Source organism: Pristiophorus japonicus, chromosome 4 (genome assembly GCF_044704955.1).
Source record: "Pristiophorus japonicus isolate sPriJap1 chromosome 4, sPriJap1.hap1, whole genome shotgun sequence".
In the NCBI taxonomy this organism is placed as follows: Eukaryota; Metazoa; Chordata; class Chondrichthyes; family Pristiophoridae; genus Pristiophorus; species Pristiophorus japonicus.
Window position 1 is genome coordinate 194,236,080 of NC_091980.1, and position 27,411 is coordinate 194,263,490.

Sequence of the window (27,411 nt, forward strand, 5' to 3'; positions counted from 1 at the left end):
GGCTGCATTTAACAGAAGACATGGGTTAGGTGTTCAAAAGGAAATATAAATGACATCCCTAGTCTAAATTGCATGCTAGTTCAGCATAGTTAAAAGGAGGTTTTGCCATCAGGGTGCCTTCTGAAAAAGGTTTTAAAACATTTGTGATGAAAATGGGTTTTGCCCTGCTTGGCATGGGGGGACTGGAGTAATTACTGATCTTCTGACGGTGATGAATTTGAATTAATATCAGTGAAGATACAGACATTCTAAACTGTCTTAGTATGCGCGTGCTGAAATTGATGAGATCACTGTCTGACTTAGTAACTCCTAATGATATTATCCGGATTCAATGGCATTGAAATCATACTGCACTATTAGCAACAAATACATTAACATTTTCAAATAAATGTTAACATCTTTGTTAAAATAAACACATTTAGTACCAATTTACTACTGAATTCATTTTTAATACTGCAAAAGACAATTCTGAAGCTTTTGCAACCATCTTCAGCCAGAAGTGCCAAGTGGATGATCCATATCGGCCTCCTCCCACAATCACAGAACCCAGTCTTCAGCCAATTTGATTCAGTCCACGTGATATCAAGAAGCGGCTGAGCGCACTGGATACAGCAAAGGCTATGTTCCAGCTGGGATGTTGTCGGGGCCTTGAGCCTTTGCTGAGGACTTGTGCTCCAGAACTAGCCGCGACTCTATCCAAGCTCTTCCAGTACAGCTACAACACTGGCATCCATCCAACAATGTGCAAAATTGCCCAGGTATGTCCTGTCCACAAAAAGCAAGACAAATTCAATCCAGCCAATTATCGCCCCATCAGTTTACTCTCAATCATCAGCAAAGTGATGGAAGGTGCCGTCGACAGTGCTATCAAACGGCACTTACTCACCAATAACCTGCTCAGTTTCAGTTCCACCAGGACCACTCGGCTCCAGACCTCATTCCAGCTTTGGTCCAAACATGGACAAAAGAACTGAATTCCGGAGGTGAGGTGAGAGTGACTGCCCTTGACATCAAGGCAGTATTTGACCGAGTGTGGCATCACCTAGTAAAACTGAAGTCAATGGGAATCAGAGGGAAAACTCTTCATTCGCTGGAGTCATACCTGGCACAAAGGAAGATGATTGCGGTGGTTGGAGGTCAATCGTCACAGCCCCAGAACATCACTGCAGGAGTTCCTCAGGGCAGTGGCCTAGGCCCAACCATCTTCAGCTGCTTCATCAATGACCTTTCCTCCATCATAAGGTCAGAAGTGGGGATGTTCGCTGATGACTGCCCAGTGTTCAGTGCCATTCTCAACTCCTCAGATAATAAAGCAGTCCATGTCCTCATGCAGCAAGACCTGGATGATATTCAGACTTAGGCTGATAAATGGCAAGAACATTTATGCCACAAGTGCCAGGCAATGACCATCTCCAACAAGCGAGAGTCAAACCACCTCTCCATGATATTCAATGGCATTACCATCGCCCAATCCCCCACCATCAATATCCATCAGTAATCAAACTTCACTGGAGCAGCAAGAGCAGGTCAGAGGCTGGGTATTCTGCGGCGAGTGTCTCACCCCCTGACTTCCCAAAGCCTTTCCACCATCTACAAGGCACAAGTCAGGAGTGTGATGGAATACTCTTCACTTTCCTGGATGAGTGCAATTCCAACAGCATCCAAGAAAAAGCAGCCTGCTTTGATTGGCACCTCATCCACCACCTTCAACATTCACTCCCCCCACTACCAGCACATTGTGGCTGCAGTGTGTAACATCTACAAGAGGCACGGCAGCAATTCACCATGGCTTCTCCAGCAGCACCTCCCAAACCCATGACATCTACCACCTAGAAGGACAAAGGCAGCAGGTGCATGGGAGCACCATCACCTACAAGTTCCCCTCCAAGTCACACACCATCCTGATTTGGAAATATATCGCCGTTCCTTCATCGTCGCTGGGTCAAAATCCTGGAACTCCCTCCGTAACAACTATGGGAGTACCTTCACCACATGGACTGCCAACGGTTCAACAAGACGGCTCACTGCCACCTTCTCATGGGCAATGAGGGATGGGCAATAAATGCTGGCCTTGCCAGTGACACACACATCCTGGAACGAATAAAACAAAAACATGATTTCAGCCACATCGCTTGAACACAAATGTATGGAAACATCTTCAGTCTTTCCCCTTTTTAGTCTCTTGCTTTATGAGCCCAAACTAAATTTATTTAACACTCAATCAGACTTCCCACATAAATATGTGGATGCCAGCTCAGTTGGTGTCACTAATATCAATCCATGACGCCCATAACAATGAATTTACTTTATATTTACCTGCATTTAATGATTTCAACAAATGTAACTATGTTTCAGCTATTTTCATTTCTATTATTCAGAAAGACTTTGGTGTATTTCATCTGACTTTTAGATGATACTGTAAAGCACTTACGTGAAGAGTTAAAAACCAAATGAGCGTACTGGGAGCATGGTATCCTATATATCACCCAAAAATCTAGTAAACTGTAACCCTGCCTGACAATATAGTAAGACTAGTATGTTTTCTTTTCTCAAATGGGCTATTTCTCTCTAATTATAGACAGGAAGTAGCACTGCTGGTCTATTGTGACTGCTTTAACCACTACGTACTGAAAATGCATTAACCAGAGTCTAAACCTAGGAGAAGATCTCGAAGCAAGATAATTATTGCACCCTTTTTCCAGCATTCAAATTAAGAGGGCATCACGTTCACAAAAAAATATTTGTCAAATTATGTTTGTGGAACAAAAGAAGCAAGTTTCAATGCAATCATGATAGTATTGCACACCCAAGTAATGCAGAGGCTTAGATTTTTACTCCTTGGTCAGAACAAAGAAAAATTAGCAGTGGCTCATCCAGGAGCGGCAGCAGGCAGGCTTGGAGCGAAAAATTCAATTACTCCCACACTCAATACAATCACAATGCACTTGTGTAAACCTTTTCATATTAAAACAGTTGCTGCAGGTAACTTGCAGCATTTGTCTGTACAGTTTGTTTGGCTGCTAAAATCAGTAAGTAGAAATTCAATGTCTAAATTGAATTAGTAAACTTGAAATAATTAGATTTTACATTGCATGAATTTATTACAGTGCAGTCTGAGAACAATGCATTTCTATGATGACAAAACCAATAGCAATAATCGCACTGTGGAGATTTTGTATCCCACAGAAAGCTCCATTCCAGCTATTTGCCAGATTTCACCACACCTAAGCAGAAGTCTGATATCTGAACCAAAGGCAATTACTCAGAAGCTGTTGCATCTTAATGTGGTACAGCTATAAGTATATACTTGTGGAGAAAGGGGCAAGAATATAAAGTGATGTACTTATCCAGCTGAGGTTGGAGTTCAGATTATGTTGAGACATATGCATGGAGGAATTGATAGCAACAGATTATCGTCTACAGGAAGTATGTGACTCTAAGAAAAGAAAGGCAATCTGATTTATTTTATGGCTGGAGATCATAGAGTTAGCTCTGTGCAGTTTCAGGGTATGCAGTTTCTGCTTTATAGCAACACATTCGTGGGTGACAGTATAATTTCAGAGTCGTGTCCCATTGCTACTCCAGAAGGGAATGTTGTGACATCCCTTGGAGGATATCATCTCACACCACTTAGGTGAGTGAAGTATAACACACAAGGCTACAGGAGTGGGTGTGGTGGGGTTGGGGGATGATGTTCATGATGTCCCAGCCATCACGAGTGGGGGCAGGCTTGATGGATCAGCTGGTCTTTTCATGCTAGTCAATTTTGTATGTTCCTATGTAATCTAATGAACCAAGCCTAGTTTAAAAATTGTTCAGTGGGTTTATTGAACCTTCTTTGCACTTTATAAACTGAAGCAAAGCTTATTTTGGGTCTGAGAAATGATGCTGCTTCCCATGTTCTCAATACATTTAAAATTTCCCAGCTGAGACCGGAGTTCTGCGTAAGCATGTATGACAGAGCTCCCTCCTATCCAGTAGAGACAGATCTGTGGCCAACCAGTAGAAAAAAGATACTGCCAATCAGTTCCTGCAGCTACCCATCTGACAGCAGTAGCGAGCGTATAATGGCAGACTTCTTTTCTTGGATGCAGATGAATGCTAATTACAGTAATGTCCTTTTCATCTTTATTTCAATAAGTGAAGTGATGGTTTTTCTTTAAGCCTGCTAAAATCCTTAGTAAATAAAGGAACCTCCCATTCGGAGAGATTATTCCAGCTAAAACCTACTGAAAATATCAACACGTGTTAAAATTATACATGCAAATTATTTTAGGAATATACCCCATCCATGTTAAACTCATGTAGTCACTTCTCTAATAATCAATTGTTGATGTGTTCATGGACTAAGGAAGTAATACTACTCATTCATTTCATAATGGTGAAAAAAACTAGCATAGTTTGCACAAAATTACTTTCTTTTAACAAAGGACAATGTTTTTGAAGCTTCACACGCACAGGATGTGCACAGACAGGACAAGAGGTGTATGTTTACATGCCAGGTTTTAACCTGGGATCATACTAATTCCCCTATTCTCTCAGTAAAATTGAGTAAGACTGAGTAGTTGAAGATATGGTTACAAGAATGTTACAGCAAGTCTGTACAAGCATAAGTATAGAAACAAATTTACTTAAATGTTTACTTAGTACATTGTATTAATTGCCATGTTGTGGTTCCTCTTTCAATTTCTAAGTGTTGTGTAATCTAAGATGTTGCATTGAACCTGTTCTTAAGAATTCAGGAGAAGCTAAGAATTGGCACGAGCTTAGAGTAAATTTGTAAAATGCTTTGTAATATGAAACAAATTAATTGGCCCAGAAATCCCGGTCGGCTGCTTTCCCCAGGCGATCGGGTAAAAAACTTTAAAAAGATGTGCACTTACCTGAAGTTGCTGCGCCCATGCGAGTTCCTGGTCCTGAGGCCTCCGTAAGTTGTAGTTCCCATTATTATGAATGAGAACCACCCCCCCCACCCCCCACCCCCACCCCGCCCAACACACAAAACTCTAATTTAAAAAATAGAAAAAATACACCACATATTTTTATTAATTTAAATTAGTTATTTATGTATTATAAAAAAAATATACTGATTTTTTAACAGATTTTTTAATTATGGTTTAAAATAAACTTACCGTAGTGGGGAGGGTTTTAACGATAAAATGTGTTTTTTTTAAACATTTTATTTTTAATGTTTGTGTATTTTAAAACTCTTATGCCTGTAAAAGTAGGCTATGCACCTGCATTTATCAGGCGCAAGAGTTTTGAGGACATTTGCTGGGCAAGAAAGGGGTAAATACCGCAATCTTGCCCTGGCAAATGTCCTCACTCTCGATATATGGAGCATCTGTCAAGCTCGAGCTCCAGCTTGATAGATCGGAAAAGCTGGTTTTCAGCGCATGCGCATTGTGCGCTGAAAATGGGCTTTTGCGATGCTTTCCTGGGTCTGTACACACTCCGTATGGACCCGGAAGATCCGAATTTCAGGACCATTATCTTCAAAAGTAGATCTAAGCATTTTTGTACATTAAAAATTATGTTTACTTTTAAAATTATACATTTCCTAATTTGTTTTAATTTCAAAATATATTAAAAATGTTTATTGTATCTTGGATGAAAACATTAATGGCGCAGTACGGTATATGTCAGAAATTAACGCAGATTCTAGATATTCGAATCTGGAATCCATTTACCAGATGCTGTATAGAATAGTAGCCAATCTGTTACATCTTTAAAAAAAGAGTTCTACTAAACATAGACTTGTGGCAGACCCTTTCATGATTATAATTATTTTGATGAAATGTCAACCAACTCTTCCTAATATTTGGGCATACATTTCATCCCAGGATTATCCTACATTTAGCACACATTTACGAGTATAACACAATTTAATTGCAAATTAGCATCACGACACCATCACTGCATAGACCTACAGTAAGCGCAGGTTTGATTGAAGGTTAGCCTCCCGGCCCGTCATTGGTCAGCTGCCTCCCGGCCTGCCACCAGCAGAGCAGCTACCGTTGGAGGAAAAGATTTGGTTCAAATTGGAAAGCGGTCTGGGAGGCAAAAGGTCAGACTTAATGGCCAACTTCAGAAAGCTCAGTCTATTGGGGGCAAATCACACTCAGGAAGCCCAGGTACAAACTGGAAGGTCTGCATCTGGGCAGGATCGGAACCAATGTCCTAGGGAGGGTGTTTGAGCAGTTAAACTAATATGGCAGGGGGATGGGAACCTATGCAATGAGACACAGGGAAGTAGAATGGGGGCAGAAGCAAAAGATAGAAGAAAAGTAAAAGTGGAGGGCAGAGAAACCCAAGGCAAAAAGCAAAAAGGGCCACATTGCAGCAAAATTCTAAAAGGGCAAAGTGTGTTAAAAAGAAAAGCCTGAAGGCTCTGTGCCTCAATGCAAGGAGTATTCGTAAAAAGGTGGACGAATTAACTGCACAGGCAGCAATTAATGAATATGATATAATTAGCATCACGGAGACATGGCTCGAGGGTGACCAAGGATGGGAACTCAACATCCAGGGGAATTCAACATTCAGGAAGGATAGACAGAAAGGAAAAGGAGGTGGGTAGCATTGCTGATTAAAGAGGAAATTACCGCAATAGTAAGGAAGGACATTAGCTTGGATGATGTGGAATCTGTATGGGTGGAGCTGTGGAATACCAAAGGGCAGAAAATGCTAGTGGGAGTTGTGTACAGACCACCAAGCAGTAGTAGTGAGGTTGGGGACAGCATCAAACAAGAAATTAGGGATGTGTGCAATAAAGGTACAGCAGTTATCATGGACGACTTTAATCTACATATAGATTGGGCTAACCAAACTGGTAGCAATACGGTGGAGGAGGATTCCCTGGAGTATATTGGGGATGGTTTCCTGGACCAATATGTCGAGGAACCAACTAGAGAGCTGGCCATCCTAGAATGGGTGATGTGTAATGAGAAAGGACTAATTAGCAATCTTGTTGTGCGAGGACCCTTGGGGAAGAGTGACCATAATATGGTAGAATTCTTTATTAAGATGGAGAGTGACAGTTAATTCAGAGACTCGGGTCCTGCACTTAAGGAAAGGTAACTTCGAAGGTATGAGATGTGAATTGGCTAAAATGGTTGGCAAATGATACTTAAAGGGTTGACGGTGGATAAGCAATGGCAAACATTTAAAGATCACATGGATGAACTTCAACAATTGTACATCCCTGTCTGGAGCAAAAATAAAACTGGGAAGGTGGCTCAACAGCGGCTAACAAGGGAAATTATGGATAGTGTTAAATCCAAGGAAGAGGCATATAAATTGGCCAGAAAAAGCAGCAAACCTGAGGACTGGGAGAAATTTAGAATTCAGCAGAGGAGGACAAAGGTTTTAATTAAGAGGGGGAAAATAGAGCACGAGAAGCTGCTTGCTGGGAACATAAAAACTGACTGCAAAAGCTTCTATAGATATGTGAAGAGAAAAAGATTAGTGAAGACGAATGTAGGTCCCTTGCAGTCAGAATCAGGTGAATTTATAATGGGGAACAAAGAAATGGCAGACCAGTTGAACAAATACTTTGGTTCTGTCTTCACGAAGGAAGACACAAATAACTTTCTAGTGAGAAGGAGGAACAGAAAGAAATCCTTATTAGGCGAGAAATTGATGGGATTGAAGGCCGATAAATCCCCGGGGCCTGATAGTCTGCATCCCAGAGAAGTGCCCGTAGAAATAGTGGATGCATTGGTGATCATTTTCCAACAATCTAATGAATCTGGATCAGTTCCTATGGACTGGAGGGTGGCTAATGTAACACCACTTTAAAAAAGGAGGGAGAGAGAAAGTGGGTAATTATAGACCGGTTAGCCTGACATCAGTAGTGGGGAAAATGTTGGAATCAATTATTAAAGATGAAATAGCAGCGCATTTGGAAAGCAGCAACGGGCTCAGTCCAAGTCAGCATGGATTTATGAAAGGGAAATCATGCTTGACAAATCTTCTGGAATTTTTTGAGGATGTAACTAGTAGAGTGGACAAGGGAGAACCAGTGGAAGTGGTGTATTTGGACTTTCAAAAGGCTTTTGACAAGGTTCCATACAAGGGATTAGTGTGCAAAATTAAAGCACATGGTATTGGGGGTAATGTACTGACGTGGATAGAGAACTGGTTGGCAGACAGGAAGCAGAGAGTTGGGATAAATGGGTCCTTTTCAGAATGGCAGGCAGTGACTAGTGGGGTGCCGCAGGGTTCAGTGCTTGGGCCCCAGCTATTTTACAATATACATCAATGATTTTGGATGAAGGAATTGAGTGTAATATCTCCAAGTTTGCAGATGACACTAACTGGGTGGCGGTGTGAGCTGTGAGGAGGATGCTAAGGGGCTGCAGGGTGACTTGGACAGATTGGGTGAGTGGGCAAATGCATGACAGATGCAGTATAATGTGGACAAATGTGAGGTTATCCACTTTGGGGACAAAAACACGAAGGCAGAATATTATCTGAATGGCAGCAGATTAGGGAAAGGGGAGGTCCAACGAGACCTGGGTGTCATGGTACATCAGTCATTGAAAGTTGGCATGCAAGTACAGCAGATGGTGAAGAAAGCAAATGGCATGTTGGCCTTCATAGCGAGGTGATTTGAGTATAGGAGCAGGGAGGTCTTACTGCAGTTGTACAGGGCCTTGGTGAGGCCTCACCTGGAATATTGTGTTCAGTTTTGGTCTCCTAATCTGAGGAAGGACATTCTTGCTATTGAGGGAGTGCAGCGAAGGTTCACCAGACTGATTCCTGGGATGGCTGGACTGACATATGAGGAGAGACTGGATCAACTGGGCCTTTATTCACTGAAGTTTAGAAGGATGAGAGGGGATCTCATAGAAACATATAAAATTCTGATGGGACTGGACAAGTTAGATGCAGGAAGAATGTTCCTGATGTTGGGGAAGTCTAGAACCAGGGGACACAGTCTAAGGATAAGGGGTAAGCCATTTAAGATTGAGATGAGGAGAAACTTCTTCACTCAGAGTTGTTAACCTGTGGAATTCTCTACCTCAGAGATTTGTTGATGCCAGTTCATTGGAGGGAGTTAGATATAGCCCTTACGGCTAAAGGGATCAAGGTATGGCGAGGAAAGCAGGAAAGGGGTACTGAGGTGGATGATCAGCCATGATTTTATTGAATGGTGGTGCAGGCTCGAAGGGCCGAATGGCCTACTCCTGCACCTATTTTCTACGTTACTATGTTTCTGGTGTTTCATTGGCTCCTTTGCAATTTGGGAAACCAAGGCGGTGCCCAGAAATCCACATTTTAGATGAAACTGGAATGGTGGTGCTACAGTTAATGATGCAATATTGTTTAATGTGCTTCACACTGTATAAACGAGGCAATTTAAAAAAATCAATTATGAAATTTATTAGTAGATTGGATTCACAAATCTTCTAAATATCATCTTAATTGCATTCTAAATTCACTAATCTACTTTGTTTTCAGGGCTCTGTGAGTAGTCATGTGGAGACTGGGCCAGGTGATGAGATTCTTGCACAACTGCGGGATGAACGGGAGCATCACTTGCGAATGGGAGAGATAGAACAACAGCTGAAAAGTCTGGAGACTGCCTCCAATGAGTTTGCTGTAAGTAACGATATAAGTGGCAAACTTTGTAACTGAAAATGCTTAAAGGAATGAGGTGGTGAGAGAGAAGGTGAGCTGAGACAAATGCTTGCTTTTCTTACTTCTTTGATCAAATTATTGAATTTTTATGTTATCAATTACACTTTGATTTATTAGTGTCAAATTTAACCTTGGTCTAAACAGATAAATCAAATTGACTAACATTTTGCAAAATGTTCAGCTTTGTTGGTGCCACATTTTGTAGTCAATGAACAATTTTCTTCTTGTAAATGAGTAGTCCCCTTAAAAACAGCCCTGGATCTCTGCAAAGGTCTTGGTAATCCAAATAAAGCTTGATTTTACTTGTTTTGTGTATTTTGGTTTCATACATCAAACAGTCTTTACTAACTTTCCAATAAACCTGTGGTTAGGGGAGAATCCATTATAGTCAATGTAGTAATTTAATGCAGCCCTATTCAGAAGAGCTACCTTTTGTCCCCCATGAGTTTGTAGTACTGAAGTTCACTGTATTTTTGATTTGCTTTTCAAAATGGAATGAATGAGCACCATGCTTGACTGCTATCTTTCTTCAAGGAACTATTACGATAAAAAAGTACCTAATTAGACAGTATGTCACTGTGTGTGACAACAGGAACTAACCATAAAGTGTTGTATGTGTATGTATGATTTCACGGAAAAGCTGAAATAGCTTAATTGGGGGGAGGGGTTAGAAATGTTGGTATTTTACAGTAAACTAGGAAAGAGTGGTATTTGTATGAAACTTTAGAACTTGTTCAGTTGCATGTTACTGAATTTAATTGTAAAATTACTCCATAAAGACTGATACCAGGCATTATAGCATTATTGTTTGAAAATATGTGAAAATAATCTCTGTAGACAATACATTGCATTTGTTCATAATCCTAAAGATACTGTTGAATTGTAATGAACATCTGGGGGCCGAAATTGCCCCTTTCCTTAAGGCCTGTTACCATCGCAAATTGGCGGCTATGCTGCAGAGTGGCATGGCCGCCGACTTTTGGTGGAATGGCTGCTGCTAGCCCAATTACCCTCCCGAGTTTACCCAGCGGTGTCCCGATCTCCCCCTTACCGCTCCGCTGCTGCCAATCCATCTTATGTGCGTCATCACTGTGCGCACTGCCGATCTAACCCCCTCCCCCGACAGTGACATTCCTCTCGGAAAATCTTCGGCCCGCCTGGTGGTGCCAAGACCAGCTTTTTCCCGGTGGTGTGGCTTCCCTTAAAGGGGAGAGCACACTGCCGCCGCCGCCATTTTTTTTTTGTCGGCCGACTGCCATGTTGGCCCGACAATTATGCCCCCAGATTCGGCCGGGCCGCCAACAGGCAGCCTGCACCCCATCTTGATCGAAACCCTCCCTGATGACCCAGTGGGCCGAAGTTTTGAAATCGCGAAGGCTCTCCCCTTTAAGTGAAGGGGAGAGCCATGGCGCCGTGATGACGTCATTGCGGTGGTGACTCCGCTCAGCACCCAACTTCTGCCCCTCAGTTGCTTTCACCGCCGCGTCTTTGCCCCTCCGGTGTAGTCACCGCCCCCATTAACACTGACTTCTGGATCAAAAAAAAACATGGAGCCGAATGTTGCTCAAGAGGTGACCTGAACCACAGCTGTGGTAAAACGGAGAAGCGAGAGTTAGGACAAATATCACCGACTTCGTCCCAACACCCCCAACGCAATTCCCACTAACCCTATTCTGTGCATGCGTCCTCTTCTCCGCCCTCCCCGCCTCCCCCCACCCATCCCCGACGCCCGATCCGAAACTGGCCGGAACCGGCTCTACACGTTGCCTCTACTGCCTCCAATCCAGCAGCAGCCCTGAGGCTCCAGCAGCCTCTGATTAGGCAGATCAGTTTGAGTGAAGAATGCGGGCGGTGGGGAGAGTGAGGCGGGGAGAGCGAGGTGGCGGGGAGGGGGAGAGCGAGAGGCGGGCCGGCCAGGAGCAGTTCATTTCTCATTGAGCGCCAGTTTGAGTGAAGTGGCACTGTAAAGTGCTCCGTGAGGAGAGTGACACGAGGGGGTGTGCCAGGGGGCCAGAGAGAGAGCTTGGGGTAGGGAAGAGAGAGAGAGCTTGGGGTGGGGGGGCGGTGGGGACGAGAGAGAGAGCTTGGGGGGGAGTCTGGGAGGTTGGCGGGGAGAGAGAGAGAGACACACAAATGGGAGGGGGGGATCGGAGGGGAGAGCGGGAACTCAAAGAAGACGGATCACGTTCTTCCAACCCCCTGGTGCATGGTGGATGAAATCCAGAAGTTACGACACTTCATACCCAATAAGCATGTTAACAATCCGCACACAATGCCCCATCTATGTTGGGGGGAGGGCGCGGTTAAGGTAAGGGACTTCGGCTGCAACTTGGTGGCTTTTGGGGAGATCTATCTCCTGGCTTCCGAAGTCAAAATGGATCGAATTACAAATTGGAAAGTCACTCAGAACTTGGGTTGGGAGGTTCCAGTTACACATTCCAGAGGAACTTCAGGGTGTGGCTTATCCTCCAAGGGGACCAATTAGCAATAGGCCATGTGAAAATGGAGAGCCAATCAGAGAAATGGCTGCCATTCAGTTAGTAGAAATAGAACGCAGCCATGGTAAAAACCACCAAAATGGGGTGGGCGCCCCGTTTCAGGCAGGGAGCAATTTCTATCCCCTGATTTTCTGCTTTGAACACATATTTGCGCATTATTGTATAATTTGTTAAATCACATGATTTAGGATAAATTCTGAGTGAAAGTAAAGACTGAGAGAATAGCAGTAACAAAATATTACTTTTTGAGTTCAGAAACCAGAGTTCGGCATTTGGAATTTTGTGTAAAGTTCAAGTATTTTAAACACAACGTAAAACCTTTGGGAGGGGTTGAAGCTGGAATCATAAGAACTTGGAGTTATAAAACTTGCATTTATATAGCAACTTTCCGACCTCAGAATGTCCCAAAGTGGTTCACAGCCAATGAAGTACTTTTTGAAGTGCAGTCGCTGTTGTAATTTAGGGAAATGTGGCAGCCAATTTGCACACAAACAGCAATGAGATAAGTGACCAATTAAATTGTTTTCGTGATGTTGGTTGAGGGATAAATGTTGGTCAGGTCACTGGGAGTACTTCCCTGCTCTTCTTTGAACAGTGCCTTGCGATCTTTTGAGAGGGCAGAAGAGACCGGGAGGGAGGCAAAATTTCCCTGTGGCCCGATTTGGGGGCGGTGACCAGCTGTGGCCAAGACTTTCTGCGCTCGGCGCAGAAGTCTCTTCCCCCATCGCTGAATTGGACTTATCGCCCCTCAAAGGAAGTGGAGCGCAATCTTGCACGCTCCACTTCCTTTAGGAGCGGTTCCCGGTGCGCTACTGGGGCGGGGAGTGAAGCGCTTACCAAAATGAGCAGCAGTCAAGCAACTAAAATTGCTACAACACCTTTCACATCTGACTGTCCAGTACTTGCCACATATGGTGTATCAATCAAAATGGAAATGACCCAAATTCATCCAGATGGACTACATGGTCAAAATCCTGTTCTCATATCTAGCATTGGTTTATTATTGCATGAACTGGAAGGCACAAAGCTGCTTTCCCAGGATGTAATTTAATTTTGCTCCCATGCTATTTTTGCCAAACATATATTTTATATCCAGTGGTCTGTGACTGCTGCTCATTTTGGTTTAGTAAAACATCCTGTAATATTTCCAGGTGCCACTATATTCTGCTTCAAAAACGGAACTAGGTATCTGATTTAAAAAAAACATTTTCAGACTAACTCAAAATTCAGTTTCTTTCTTTGATTTTTTTTTCAAATCCATAAAAGCTCAATTCCCATCATAAACTTGTAAGACATCATTCAAAGTGAGGAAATATTTTAGTTAACATACAATTAAACATTGAATAATTGATACCTAACTGTGAATTATATTAATCACACAGCACAGGAAATATCATAAACAAAGCAAATTGCATTTCACTCGTGGTTTGGTAAATTAATAGAGGTGTTGTATATTATCTATGTAATCTTGTATAATGGCTTCAGTCAAGAGACCTTGGGGCCGAAATTCAGGTCCACCCCAAATGAGTCGCACCTATTGCTTCTGAAGTGTTTTCAACGCTGCTTCGGATGAGATGGTCTCGTTTGTGAAATTCAGCTCTTCGGTTTTTTTCTGTCATAATGGGAGCGGAAGTGGGCCGGTAAGCAGTAGATTGATCATGAGAGGGGCGGAAGTAGAAGGGGAACGGAGTCTCCGCCGCTGTCATTCATCAGCAGAGCAGTGATGATGTCATGACGCGTATGCGTCACCATGCTCTCCCCTTCACTTAAAGTGGAGGGCCGCTGCGAGCTCTGCGAAGATTATAGTTAGGTCCACTGGGCCCCCAGGGAGGGTTTCGGCTGAGCCAGTGGCCTGGCACCCAAGAGGGGGTGCTGGGTTGCCATTGGCGGCTCGGCCGAACCCAGGGGCATAACAGCAGTGCGCCCTCCCCTTTAAGGGCCAGCACGCAGCCATTTCCCACATACTGAAAGCAAGGTGCACCAACAGAAAAAGCTGTCGGGGGGGGGAGGGGGGGAGGGGGGCACCGCTCGGCGGCCAGTGGATTATTTGATGTGAATTTCGATGGAGATGCAGGAGATCAGGGGTGCGTCTTTTGATGACGCACTTAGGAGGGGTCGGCAGCAGCAGGGCAGAAGTGGGGACTGCCGGAAAAACCACCAAGGTGAATTTCACTAGCGACAGCCATTGGACTCCATTATGGCGGCTCTGGACTCTGCCACATGGCTGCTGCTTTCTGGTGGTAAGAAGCCTTTTTGGGAGGCTGAATTTTGGCCCCCTTTTGTCTTGGTACTGCCTTTGTTGGTCCAGAGTTTGATGGTGTGAGGCATCATGTGGCATGCCCTGTTAGTTAGACTTTTCTCCTCACACACTTCAGCTCAAAAAATTTTTGTAGTGTAAGTTGCTGGAAGTGTGAACTGATAATGGCATGGCAAGGGCATCTGGGCGCTTGGTGAATGATGGGATTAACAATGTATCTCTTTAATCAATGAGATTTAAGGATTGAGAAAGGAACAATGGAGAAGGAGGATGAATTGGAGTCTAATCATGTGGGAATAAGAAATAGAGAGGTAAAGAGATTGGATTAAGAGAGGGTAAAAAGAGAGAAATGAAAAGTAAGAAAAATAATTAAAAACTTAAAATTCAAATTTTTAAAATGTTTAAGAAGAATTTGCTACATGCAGGAATGAGACTGAATAGTTTAAATTGTTCCCTTTCTGGGTCGAAGAGGTTAATTGGCAGTTCCGTAACAAATATCAGGTCGTTAAAAGGATACGTGTACTATTAAGAACAACCCCTGCCCCTCTGAGAAGGGGAACAAGAGGCTGCTTGTGTCAATGATAATAAAGCGGCAAACATTTTGTAAAATTTCCTCCTGTGATGCTGCTGTTGATATAACGACTACTATATTCCTTGCATCTTTGGCTCCCCCAGGCTCTCGGCAGATGTTGATTTCACCGGGGCTATTAGATGTGCTTGTGGCAGAATCCCCAGGGTAGCCTTGGAATGTGCCCCCAGACATGGCCTAAAGTGATGGCTTGAGTGGGACAGAAACCCAGAAGAACTGTGCTCTGCCCCAAATTTAAACCTCCTTCCAGTCTCTCCACCCCCTTCCCTCCGCCCGCCGTCACTGGAATAATCCAAGAACACACCATTTCTGGGCTGGTATGTCTAGTGCACATTTCATCCATCACACTTGTCTATATGCAAATGTATTTTCTGTATCACACTTCAAAACTAATAATAAATAAGAAAGTCACTAATTTGGAATGCACAGAGCAGCTGAAAATATCTTAACAGGAGTCAGAATATCTCTAACTTCTAGCCTTAGCAATCTCACTTTTAAAAAGGGAAAGAAAGCTTTTACAGTCCCCACCACTTTTAAAATGGGCAGTCGCTTATATCGACCAAAAAGCAATAACTATTATGCATTTACATTAATGTCCAATTTCAATGTTGTCAGTTATAGCATCTTAAGTGCTCTGTTTATTTCAGGCAGAAACAGCTGTGTTTACTCACTCATTCATATAATTACATAAAACCTCACCCCAGCCCTTCCCATAAATCTACATGTATAGAAAGAATCTGAAGGTTATCAAGCCCTACCTTGGATACTGTTATGTTCAGGATAAATCCACAGGACTATATCACAAGCTCAAAATGTTGTGATCTTGGTCTCTTTATTCAGACTCCAGAGGGGAGAAGCAGCATGGTGAATCACCTTTTATACCTGCTTGCCCCAGGGTGCACAGGTAACCCATGGGTCTCCCACAGGTGTGCCCCCTGGTGGCAAGTCTTACATTTTGGTAAGGTTTACATACATACATAACATCGTTCCCCCCCAAAGTCTTATTGTGCAAGTTATTTGCAAGTTGAGGCGATCTGGTGCCCCGCGTCCCCGGGTCGATCGCCTGGGTTGAAGTCCTGATGTGGTGGGTTCATCCTCGTGGTTGACAGCGAAGTTGATTGTGTTCGTGGGTCGCTGGGGGCGGGGGGGGTGGGGATGCCAGATCCTTTCACAATGGTTCCTGGTTATCTGTAGTTCGCAGTTTGGTCTTGTCCAAATGCTTTACTCGTTAGCCCGGTACATGATTTCACAATCAAACGCTCTGTTTTCCTCACATACACTCCATTGCCCCCCCTTTGCTAATGCAGTGCTAGCGGCCCAACTGGGTCCTGAACACGGTCTACATCACTTATTCTGATGTCGCGTGGAGGGGCCATGCAATTATGGTGCATTCTCTGCTGATGGCATACGGAAGGCTCAGTTCTGAGTGTTTCTATCTGGTGACTGCGTAGCACCCAGGATAGCCGGGTCTGTAGGGAGTCTACCATGACACGTGTGGTGCTTGGCTTTGTGATTTGGGCTGCCTGCTCTGGGACATTGTTGCTGACTCTGAACTCTAGCAAGCCCAGGATGGCCGCAATGGTCTTGAGATTTTCGGTAGTGGCGGGAGGCCTAATGGTCCCCGTGGACCTTGGGCCATAGTATGGGGGCCCCGGACCACCAACTGTGTGTAGCCGCCCTGCCTTACTTTGCAATGTAGGGATGGGTCTTTCGTCTCTGCGACAGATAGGTTGCCACATCCTGTCTAGCCGTTCATCTTTGGCAGGCGGTAACGTGGGATCCTGGCTGGTCCAGGTCCTAACCCGGGGGGCCGTTACGGTTGACCCTTCGCTTTCTAGCACTTTCATGACTGCGAGTGGGTCTGCAGGCTGGTGGGCAACGGTAGCCAACTGAGGGCATTAGTGCCGTTCTCAATGCCTGGCCCGTGGCAGATCATGTTACAGTGCACAGACAGTGTTAGACATTCGCGAAACAGCTCTCCCAAACATGTGGGATGAGCAGCTTGTCTGACTCAAGCACATGTTGGGACACTTTTTGGTACGTCTCTTTGGTCCCGTGAATACAGGCTGCTGCTTTGTTCAACTTATTGGTACATGTTCAATCGTTTGGGGCTCACCTACTTTTGCTTGCTGCACAACACTCCCGACCCCGTGTGATAACACATCACTTGCTACGAATACTTTGTTGGAGACATATACAACTGGTTGGGGTTCGCCCGCTACTTTGGCTTGCTGTACAACACACCCGACCCCGTGTGATAACACATCACTTGTTAAAAGTACTTTGTCAGACACATACACGACCGGTTGGTGTACGCCTGCTACTTTGCCTTGTTGTAAGGTCCCCCTGACCCCATATACTGGTACATCATTGGCCGCAAAAGAACGCTCACATGGATTACATAGTGCAAACAACTTGTTGGAACGTGGTGGGTTCCTGGCCTTCTCAGCGGCCGCCCCTTTACCTTTGCCCCAAACCCAGTCATTTTCCTTGCTGGGCGACATATTCCTCCGTTCCATTACGGCGACCCCCCCGTGGTCTGGCCGCTCTCTCGTCCCATGTCTGAACTCGCTCTCGTCCCGTGGTCTGGATGCCCTCTCATCTGTGTCTGTGATGCCGAATGCCGTGATCTTCCTCCCCAGGGATTTGGCCTCTGGCGTCAGGGAGACACATTCAGATTGTTTCGGCCGGAGTCCCACTCCACATGGTCGACCTGAAGCCTCTTCCATCGTCGCGAAGAGGTCGTCGGCTTCGGGTGATGGGTACCGCGCCTGTACCGTTGCTCGGTTGATCTTTACCTCCTCGTGGTCGTGATGAGCGGTCTGTGCCTCAGGGATCTGCAAATGGATCTGCACTTCGATGCCTGGTTCAGCCTTTGAGCAAGGGAGAAGTCGTTCGCCGGAGAAGGTACACAGAGGTCTTCCCAGTTCCATCAAATCTTCCCCATCTACCTTCTGCCAAGCAGAGTTGGCCCATCACCTGAAACAATCCACAGTGGTAAATCGTGCACTGCTCCCTCATGGAATACTCTTATGTCCGCACTATCAATAACTGGTATCAGTTCCTTGGTGTAGATGCGCAGCTTTGCCTGAATCGGGATCAGCTTGTGTCGCTGTGCTTTGTTGCCCCACAGCGCCTCAAATGCCTTCTGGCTCATAACTGATTGACTCGCCCCCATGTCTAGTTCCATGGAGACTGGAGTGCCGTTAAGTTCAACTTTTAATATTATCGGGGGGCTTTTAGTGGTGAAGGTGTGTATCCCATATACTTCCTCTTCATCCTCGGGTTCAGTTGCCTCTCCTGCTCATTCATCGTGATCCTCTCCTGACTCTGCCATGTGGTGAGTCAGAGGTCGTTTGCACATTCGCTGGAGGTGCCCCATTGTTCCACAGCCCTTGCACACATGGGGCTTGAATCGACATTGAGCTCTATTGCTGTCCCCGCATGGTGCTAATGGATACGCATTCACACCCCACGGCGGACTCTGAGTCATTCTAGGCCTAGGTCTGGCCTCTGCAGTCATGTGGGCCCTGCCCTGTGCCGTTCTGCTTGCTGCAAACATTATTTTATGCGCCGTACTTGCCAGTGAGCTTCGATTCTGTGAAGATATCTGTTTCGTGTTCTCACTCGTGGATATGAAGGCTTGGGCTATCGTCATGACCTTGCTCCGATCCAGGGATTCTGTAGACAGCAGTTTGCGAAGAATGACCTCGTGGCCAATTCCAAGCACGAAAAAGTCCCGCAACATTTTCCCCAAGGATCCTGCAAATTCGCACTGCCCCGCAAGGCGTCTTAGGTTGGCGACAAAACTCACCGCGTTCTGGCCCTCGGAGCAATGGTGCGTGTAAAAACTATACCTGGCCATCAGGATGCTCTCCTTTTGCTTGAGGTGTTCCCTAGCCAGTGTACACACCTCTGCGTAAGATTTGTCCGTTGGTTTGGCCGGTGCCAGCAAATTTTTAAGGAGGCCATATATCGATGACCCACATTTGGTGAGGAGAACCGCCCTGTGCTTGATCGCTGTTTCAGCCGTGTCCAATTTGTTGGCCAATTTGGGGTCGAGGCGCTCAACAAAGGCTTCCCAATCATCACCCTCAATAAATTTCTCAAGAATATCAACGGCAGCCATTACTGCGTGAAAGTTCGTGATCCGTTACTCGTCGCCAATTTTTAATGTTCAGAATAAATCCACAGCACTATATCGCAAGCTCAAACTGTTGTGACCTTGGTCTCTTTATTCAGACTCCAGAGTGGGGAGGCAGCATGGTGAATCACCTTTTTATACCTGCTTGCCCCAGGGTGCACAGGTGACCCCTTAGGTCTCCCACAGATGTGCCCCCTAGTGGCAAGTCTTACATTTTGGTAAGGTTTACATATACACATAACAGATACCTCAGTGATTCACTCCAAATGGGAACCTCAGGTCCCAATTAACATCCTACAATGCATCACGCACTCTCTCTTCCAAAAACACTGAGATAGTAAAGACTGAGGAAGCTGACCTATTTTATAAAAATAGCACTGATATTTTAACTGTCCTCCCTTGGAAACTCTTTAATAAAAGTATATTTTATTTTATTCCCATTTCAATATTGCCTGATATAAATTTTAAATTAATGATAGGCAAAGCCACTGAGATTTTCATGGAAAATAATAGGTGTAATTACAGGGAACTGTAAAATATAAATTCTGCTCAACAGCCAATAAAGGGCAACTAACTGGAATAATTTTAAATTTTATAAATGCTACTGCATTATCTCTTTTATAACAAGCAAATCTCATTCGCACAAACACTCACGCTATAAGCAGAGGGGAGTGTAATATTGGCCTGGAATTTGCTGTCAGCAGTGAAGTGAAGGCGTTCAGTGCCCTCCGCACAAGGACTTCCAATCCCTGTGTCAAGAACTTCGGGTTTTCCGACATTCAATTCAAATCAATGAAGTATAGTGGGGATCCCCTTGTTTTGAACTGCTGTGACATCTAATCAAAACACAAAATTCTCACAGACAGCGAACGAGGAAGTGAGTAAGCTCTTAAAATTCAAATGAGGAAAAATTTGATACACTCGCAGAAGTCTCGCCTCTTGCGAGAAATTGGGGTTACCGCCCCCGAAATGAAGTGCAGCGCAAATAAAGTGCTCCGCTTCCTTTCGAGGGCGGTAGTGGGGTGGATGCGTCAGGAAGGGGGTGCAGTGCTACGCACTGGCTTATGTAACAATGCTGCATAGAAACATAGAAACATAGAAAATAGGTGCAGGAGTAGGCCATTCGGCCCTTCTAGCCTGCACCGCCATTCAATGAGTTCATGGCTGAACATTCAACTTCAGTACCCCATTCCTGCTTTCTCGCCATACCCCTTGATCCCCCTAGTAGTAAGGACCTCATCTAACTCCTTTTTGAATATATTTAGTGAATTGGCCTCAACAACTTTCTGTGGTAGAGAATTCCACAGGTTCACCACTCTCTGGGTGAAGAAGTTCCTCCGCATCTCGGTCCTAAATGGCTTACCCCTTATCCTTAGACTGTGACCCCTGGTTCTGGACTTCCCCAACATTGGGAACATTCTTCCTGCATCTAACCTGTCTAACCCCGTCAGAATTTTATATGTTTCTATGAGGTCCCCTCTCATTCTTCTGAACTCCAGTGAATACAAGCCCAGTTGATCCAGTCTTTCTTGATAGGTCAGTCCCGCCATCCCGGGAATCAGTCTGGTGAACCTTCGCTGCACTCCCTCAATAGCAAGAATGTCCTTCCTCAGGTTAGGAGACCAAAACTGTACACAATACTCCAGGTGTGGCCTCACCAATGCCCTGTACAACTGTAGCAACACCTCCCTGCCCCTGTACTCAAATCCCCTTGCTATGAAGGCCAACATGCCATTTGCTTTCTTAACCGCCTGCTGCACCTGCATGCCAACCTTCAATGACTGATGTACCATGACACCCAGGTCTCTTTGCACCTCCCCTTTTCCTAATCTGTCACCATTCAGATAATAGTCTGTCTCTCTGTTTTTACCACCAAAGTGGATAACCTCACATTTATCCACATTATACTTCATCTGCCATGCATTTGCCCACTCACCTAACCTATCCAAGTCGCTCTGCAGCCTCACAGCATCCTCCTCGCAGCTCACACTGCCACCCAACTTAGTGTCATCCGCAAATTTGGAGATACTACATTTAATCCCCTCATCTAAATCATTAATGTACAGTGTAAACAGCTGGGGCCCCAGCACAGAACCTTGCGGTACCCCACTAGTCACTGCCTGCCATTCTGAAAAGTACCCATTTACTCCTACTCTTTGCTTCCTGTCTGACAACCAGTTCTCAATCCATGTCAGTACACTACCCCCAATCCCATGTGCTCTAACTTTGCACATCAATCTCTTGTGTGGGACCTTGTCGAACGCCTTCTGAAAGTCCAAATATACCACATCAACTGGTTCTCCCTTATCCACTCTACTGGAAACATCCTCAAAAAATTCCAGAAGATTTGTCAAGCATGATTTCCCTTTCACAAATCCATGCTGACTTGGACCTATCATGTCACCTCTTTCCAAATGCACTGCTATGACATCCTTAATAATTGATTCCATCATTTTACCCACTACCGATGTCAGGCTGACCGGTCTATAATTCCCTGTTTTCTCTCTCCCTCCTTTTTTAAAAAGTGGGGTTACATTGGCTACCCTCCACTCCATAGGAACTGATCCAGAGTCAATGGAATGTTGGAAAATGACTGTCAACGCATCCACTATTTCCAAGGCCACCTCCTTAAGTACTCTGGGATGCAGTCCATCAGGCCCTGGGGATTTATCGGCCTTCAATCCCATCAATTTCCCCAACACAATTTCCCGGCTAATAAGGATTTCCCTCAGTTCCTCCTCCTTACTAGACCCCCCGACCCCTTTTATAACCGGAAGGTTGTTCGTGTCCTCCTTCGTGAATACCGAACCAAAGTACTTGTTCAATTGGTCCGCCATTTCTTTGTTCCCCGTTATGACTTCCCCTGATTCTGACTGCAGGGGACCTACATTTGTCTTTACTAACCTTTTTCTCTTTACATATCTATAGAAACTTTTGCAATCCGTCTTAATGTTCCCTGCAAGCTTCTTCTCATACTCCATTTTCCCTGCCCTAATCAAACCCTTTGTCCTCCTCTGCTGAGTTCTAAATTTCTCCCAGTCCCCAGGTTCGCTGCTATTTCTGGCCAATTTGTATGCCACTTCCTTGGCTTTAATACTATCCCTGATTTCCCTTGATAGCCACGGTTGAGCCACCTTCCCTTTTTTATTTCTATGCCAGACAGGAATGTACAATTGTTGTAGTTCATCCATGCGGTCTCTAAATGTCTGCCATTGCCCATCCACAGTCAACCCCTTAAGTATCATTCGCCAATCCATCTCAGCCAATTCACGCCTCATACCTTCAAAGTTAGCCTTCTTTAAGTTCTGGACCATGGTCTCTGAATTAACTGTTTCATTCTCCATCCTAATGCAGAATTCCACCATATTATGGTCACTCTTCCCCAAGGGGCCTCGCACAACGAGATTGCTAATTAATCCTTTCTCATTACATAACACCCAGTCTAAGATGGCCTCCCCCCTAGTTGGTTCCTCGACATATTGGTCTAAAAAACCATCCCTTATGCACTCCAGAAAATCCTCCTCCACCGTATTGCTTCCAGTTTGGTTAGCCCAATCTATGTGCATATTAAAGTCACCCATTATAACTGCTGCACCTTTATTGCACGCACCCCTAATTTCCTGTTTGATGCCCTCCCCAACATCACTACTACTGTTTGGAGGTCTGTACACAACTCCCACTAACGTTTTTTGCCCTTTGGTGTTCTGCAGCTCTACCCATATAGATTCCACATCATCCAAGCTAATGTCCTTCCTAACTATTGCCTTAATCTCCTCCTTAACCAGCAATGCTACCCCACCTCCTTTTCCTTTTATTCTATCCTTCCTGAATGTTGAATACCCCTGGATGTTGAGTTCCCAGCCCTGATCATCCTGGAGCCACGTCTCCGTAATCCCAATCACATCATATTTGTTAACATCTATTTGCACAGTTAATTCATCCACCTTATTGCGGATACTCCTTGCATTAAGACACAAAGCCTTTAGGCTTGTTTTTTTAACACCCTCTGTCCTTTTAGAATTTTGCTGTACAATGGCCCTTTTTGTTCTTTGCCTTGGGTTTCTCTGCCCTCCACTTTTCCTCATCTCCTTTCTGTCTTTTGTTTTTGCCTCCTTTTTGTTTCCCTCTATCTCCCTGCATTGGTTCCCATCCCCCTGCCATATAGGAGAGATCTTCGCTTAATAAAAGGAAAGAGCCCAAGCTGCATATGCTGCAGCAAAAAAAGGGTCCTACTTAGACCACTGGGGAGCGGGAGTGCCATGTCAACCAGCTGGCACTCGAGCGGAGTGCCAGGCTGACATTTCGCAGCATGGATCCCGTGCTCAAAGCGTCAACGGGGCACAAAAGAAAATTGGAGTTTTTTTTTAACGCAGCACACCTCCCCTTTAAGTTTCGCCCCATAAGCAGGCATGGTACGAGTCCCCTGAACCTGTCGCTGTCATCACCCCGCACAGCTTCAGGGAGCGATGCCTAAATTAGGGTCCGGGGCGCTGCTCACAATGATGACTTCAGCATCACCTGTGCAGCGGAACAAGGTACAAACGGTTACCACTGCTGCTAAATTCCCGCCGAATCTAGCAGGAGTCGTTAGCGCCACCGCGCCTGGTCGCAAAGTCGTTTGTGCCCCATTAGCGCCCTCCGGCGGTGCTAATGGGAGGTGCAAATGATCCACATTTCTAGGAGACTCTTATTTAAAAAAAAAGGAGGAGGGGCACAGCGCAGCCTGTTTTGGAACTGTCAATGACAAACTGCAACTTCAGGATCTGTACATGTGCCAAATCCCGAAGTTGCAGTCAGTTTCAAAGGTGGAATTATGGCGAATGCTGCCAGTTCGCCGTCATCCTGACTGCAAATTCCAGTCCATAATGCAGTGCGCTTCTGACCTGTATTCTGAAATTTACAAGCACTTTTCAATCTGCAAAGTTACCTGACAAACAACAATTGGACTCTGACTGAGCCTGCGTGTAGTTAACAACAATTAGATCTTGTGGTCTTGAATGGACACATCTCCATCTTAGTAGCAGAATAATACATTGTGCATTAGATGGTATAACATTCCTATCCTTTCAAGTAGCATGCCATCCAATTTAGCCAATTGTCAGCTTGGTGCAATGGTAGTGCTCATTTCTAAGGCAGAAAACTCTGCTTTCAAACCCGACTGCAGATGGACACATTGGGCTGAATTTTTACTTTTGAAGAGTGTGAGATTGCGAGCGGGTGGGCAGATAAAAGTACTGAAAGTGACAGGGCGCCGGGAAGCTGGCATCCGCCTTCAACTCTGGCACGTTAGTCAGTGTGCCAGATGCACCCTCAGGAGAGGCGGGAGACCTAATTAAAGCAGTTTAGAGCTCAACAACAAGCTATTAACAGCTTTTATACCTGGTGTTGCAGCTTTAACAGGCTGTGCACAAGATTCCAGGTTTGCTGAACCTCGCCAGTGAAAGTAAGGCGAGAGCACCGCGGTAATTGTGGGAGTTGTACAAATCATAGTTAAGAAAAATATCATCAATACTCACACCTCAATCCTGCTTCCTTGCCTAAGGAAAAGGCTCTTGCTAACACTTAAAAAAAAAAAATATGTCTGAGGATGTGGGCATCGCCTATCCCAAATTGCCCTTGAGAATGTAGTGGTGAGCCACCTTCTTGAATCACTGTAGTCCATCAGCCACCTTCTTAAACCACTACAGTCCATGTGGTGAAAGTCCTCCCATGGAGTTCCAGGATTTTGACTGAGTGACGATGAAGGAATGGCAATATATTTCCAAGTCAGGGTGGTTTGTAACTTAGAGGGGAACTTGCAGGTGATGGTGTTCCCATGCACCTGCAGTCCTTGTCCTTCTAGGTGGTAGAGGTTGCGGGTTTAGGAGGTGCTACTGAAGAAGCCTTGGCAAGTTGTGCATGCTGTAGTTGTACACATCTTGTAGATGGTACACACTGCAGGCATGGTGCGCCGGTGATGGAGGTAATGAATGTTTAAGCTGGTGGATGGGGTGCCAATCAAGCGGGCTGCTTTGTTCTGGATGGTGTCGAGCTTCGAGTGTTGTTGGAGCTGCACTCATCCAGGCAAGTGGAAAATATTCCATCACACTCCTGACTTGTGTTTTGTAGATGGTGGAAAGGCTTGGGGAGTCAGGAGGTGAGACACTCGCTCCAGAATACCCAGCCTCTGATCTGCTCTTGCAGCCACTGTATTTACGTGGCTGGTCCAGTTAGGTTTCTGGTCAATGGTGACACCAGGATGTTGATGGTGAGGAATCTGGTGAAGTTTTAGAATTATAGAAGGGTGACGGCATGGAAGGAGGCCATTCGGCCCATCTAGCCTGTGCCGGCTCTCTGCAAGAGCACCTCAGCTACTCTCACTCCCCTACCCTTTCCCTGCAGCGCTACAATTGTTTTCTTTTATGTACTTATCCAACTCCCTTTTGAAAGTCTTGATTGAAACTGCCTCCACCACCCTTTCAGGCAGTGAATTCCAGATCCTAACCACACGCCGTGCAAAAAAGTTATTGCTTGTCGCCTTTGGTTCTTTTGCCAATCACCTTAAATCTGTGTCCTCTGATTCTTGGCCCTTCCGCCAATGGGAACAGTTTCTCTCAATCTACTCTCTCTTGATCCCTCATGATTTTGAACACCTCTATCAAATCTCCTCTCAGCCTTCTCTGCTCTAAGGTGAACAACCCCAGCTTTTCCAGTCTATCCACGCAACTGAAATCCCTCATCCCTGGAATCATTCTCGTAAATCTTTTTTGCACCCTCTCCAAGGCCTTCACATCCCTCCTAAAGTCTGGTGCCCAGAATTGGACACAATATTCCAGTTGAGGCCGAACCAGTGTTTTATACAGGTTCATCATAATTTCCACACTTTTATCCGCTTAAGTGGCTGAACTTAGTGGACTTACCGTCCACTGCTGCCAAGTTTTCTGGGCGGTCAGCCCTCCGAGCCAATTTGGTGGAGACCTCCCGCTGGCGGGGAGGGAAGGCCGCTGGGGACCACCCGCTGATGTCCGCTGGCATGCATAAGCGTCCTCCTGCCCGCCGAGCTGCCAGTTTGGTCTGGGCACGAGTCCGCTGCAGCAGGGGAAAGGACCGCCGCATGGAGGCAGGTCTAACCTCAACGGTAAATATGAAGACCTGCAAAAAAAGGTTAGTAAACATATTTTTTTTTTCCAGTGATTCAGGTGGATGGGGTCCCCTGTAAGAATAAAAGTGTTTTATTAATGATAACATTGATTCTGTGTATGTATAAATGTTAAAAGTGTAGATTATATGGAAAGGCTGAGTGTTGAAACAAAATGGAAGGCCACAGGCTTCCAGCATAGCCTGTTTGTGTATTGTCTTAATTGGAAAGCCATTAATTTAATCTAATCGAGATGGCTGGGCCAGTCCAGACAGCCACATGTGTGAGGAGAACCAATAAGGAACTGTCCTGGAACCAAGATCCAATCCTGAGGCTTTCGGAGGAACAATGAACTTGAGGAATATAAAAACGCAAGCCAGGAACTGCTCCGTTTCTCTCTTCTCTCCTGGACACATGGCAAGACCTCATGCTCAAAGACCAGCCAGAACAGTGTGTTCATTCAGCCAGCCAGAGAGAAGGAAAGTATTATGCTTTTTATTATAACCTCATTGTATCTCTGTTGTAACTAAGGCAGATCCGTAAGATAATTGATGACTGCTGTTAGATGTGCATGTGTGTGTGTTTTTAATAAACTATTCCGAATTGTTTTAAAAGAATCGTCTCACTGTCAATTTGATGCCATAGATTTAGAAATCTTACACCCCTGAAGGTTTTCCTGTGTTCTTTCATTTTTGGGAAATTTTAATTTTTATCTGTTTTCCCCCGTCCCTGGGCCCGACTCAATCCTCGGCGTTACTTTGCTGAGGATTGCATTTGCTACCGAGATTGGGAGCTCCTGCCCACTGCTGCCCAGATTCATGGCGTAAGTTTTTTTTTTGCCACTGGGCAGTCTTTCCAGGACTTTTTCATGAAAGTTCCGCCCAAAGTACCGTCAGGATCTCGGCGGTCCTTTTGGGCAGCAATTGGGCAGAACTTAGCTTCCACCAAGTTTAGGGCCTATGACTCTATTCATGAAGCCCAGGTTCCCGTAAGCTTTTTTAACCGCTTTCTTAACCTGACCTGCCACCTTCAACAATTTGTGCACATATATCCCTAGGTCTCTCTCTTCATGCACTCCCTTTAGGATTGTCCTATTTTGTTTATATTTCCTCTCCTCATTCTTTCTACCATAATGTATCACTTCGCACTTTTCTGCATTAAATT

At 45.0% G+C, this 27,411-nt stretch overlaps 1 protein-coding gene across 1 annotated transcript in view; it reads left to right on the forward strand.

Annotated features, from left to right (window-relative positions):
* The window catches only part of fsip1 (fibrous sheath interacting protein 1), an 816,866-nt gene that overhangs the window by 474,927 nt on the left and 314,528 nt on the right, over positions 1–27,411 (forward strand). The window contains exon 13 of the mRNA XM_070877889.1: positions 9,463–9,603. Within this exon, the coding sequence (XP_070733990.1) occupies positions 9,463–9,603 (141 nt within the window). The remainder of the gene's footprint in view (positions 1–9,462; positions 9,604–27,411) is intronic.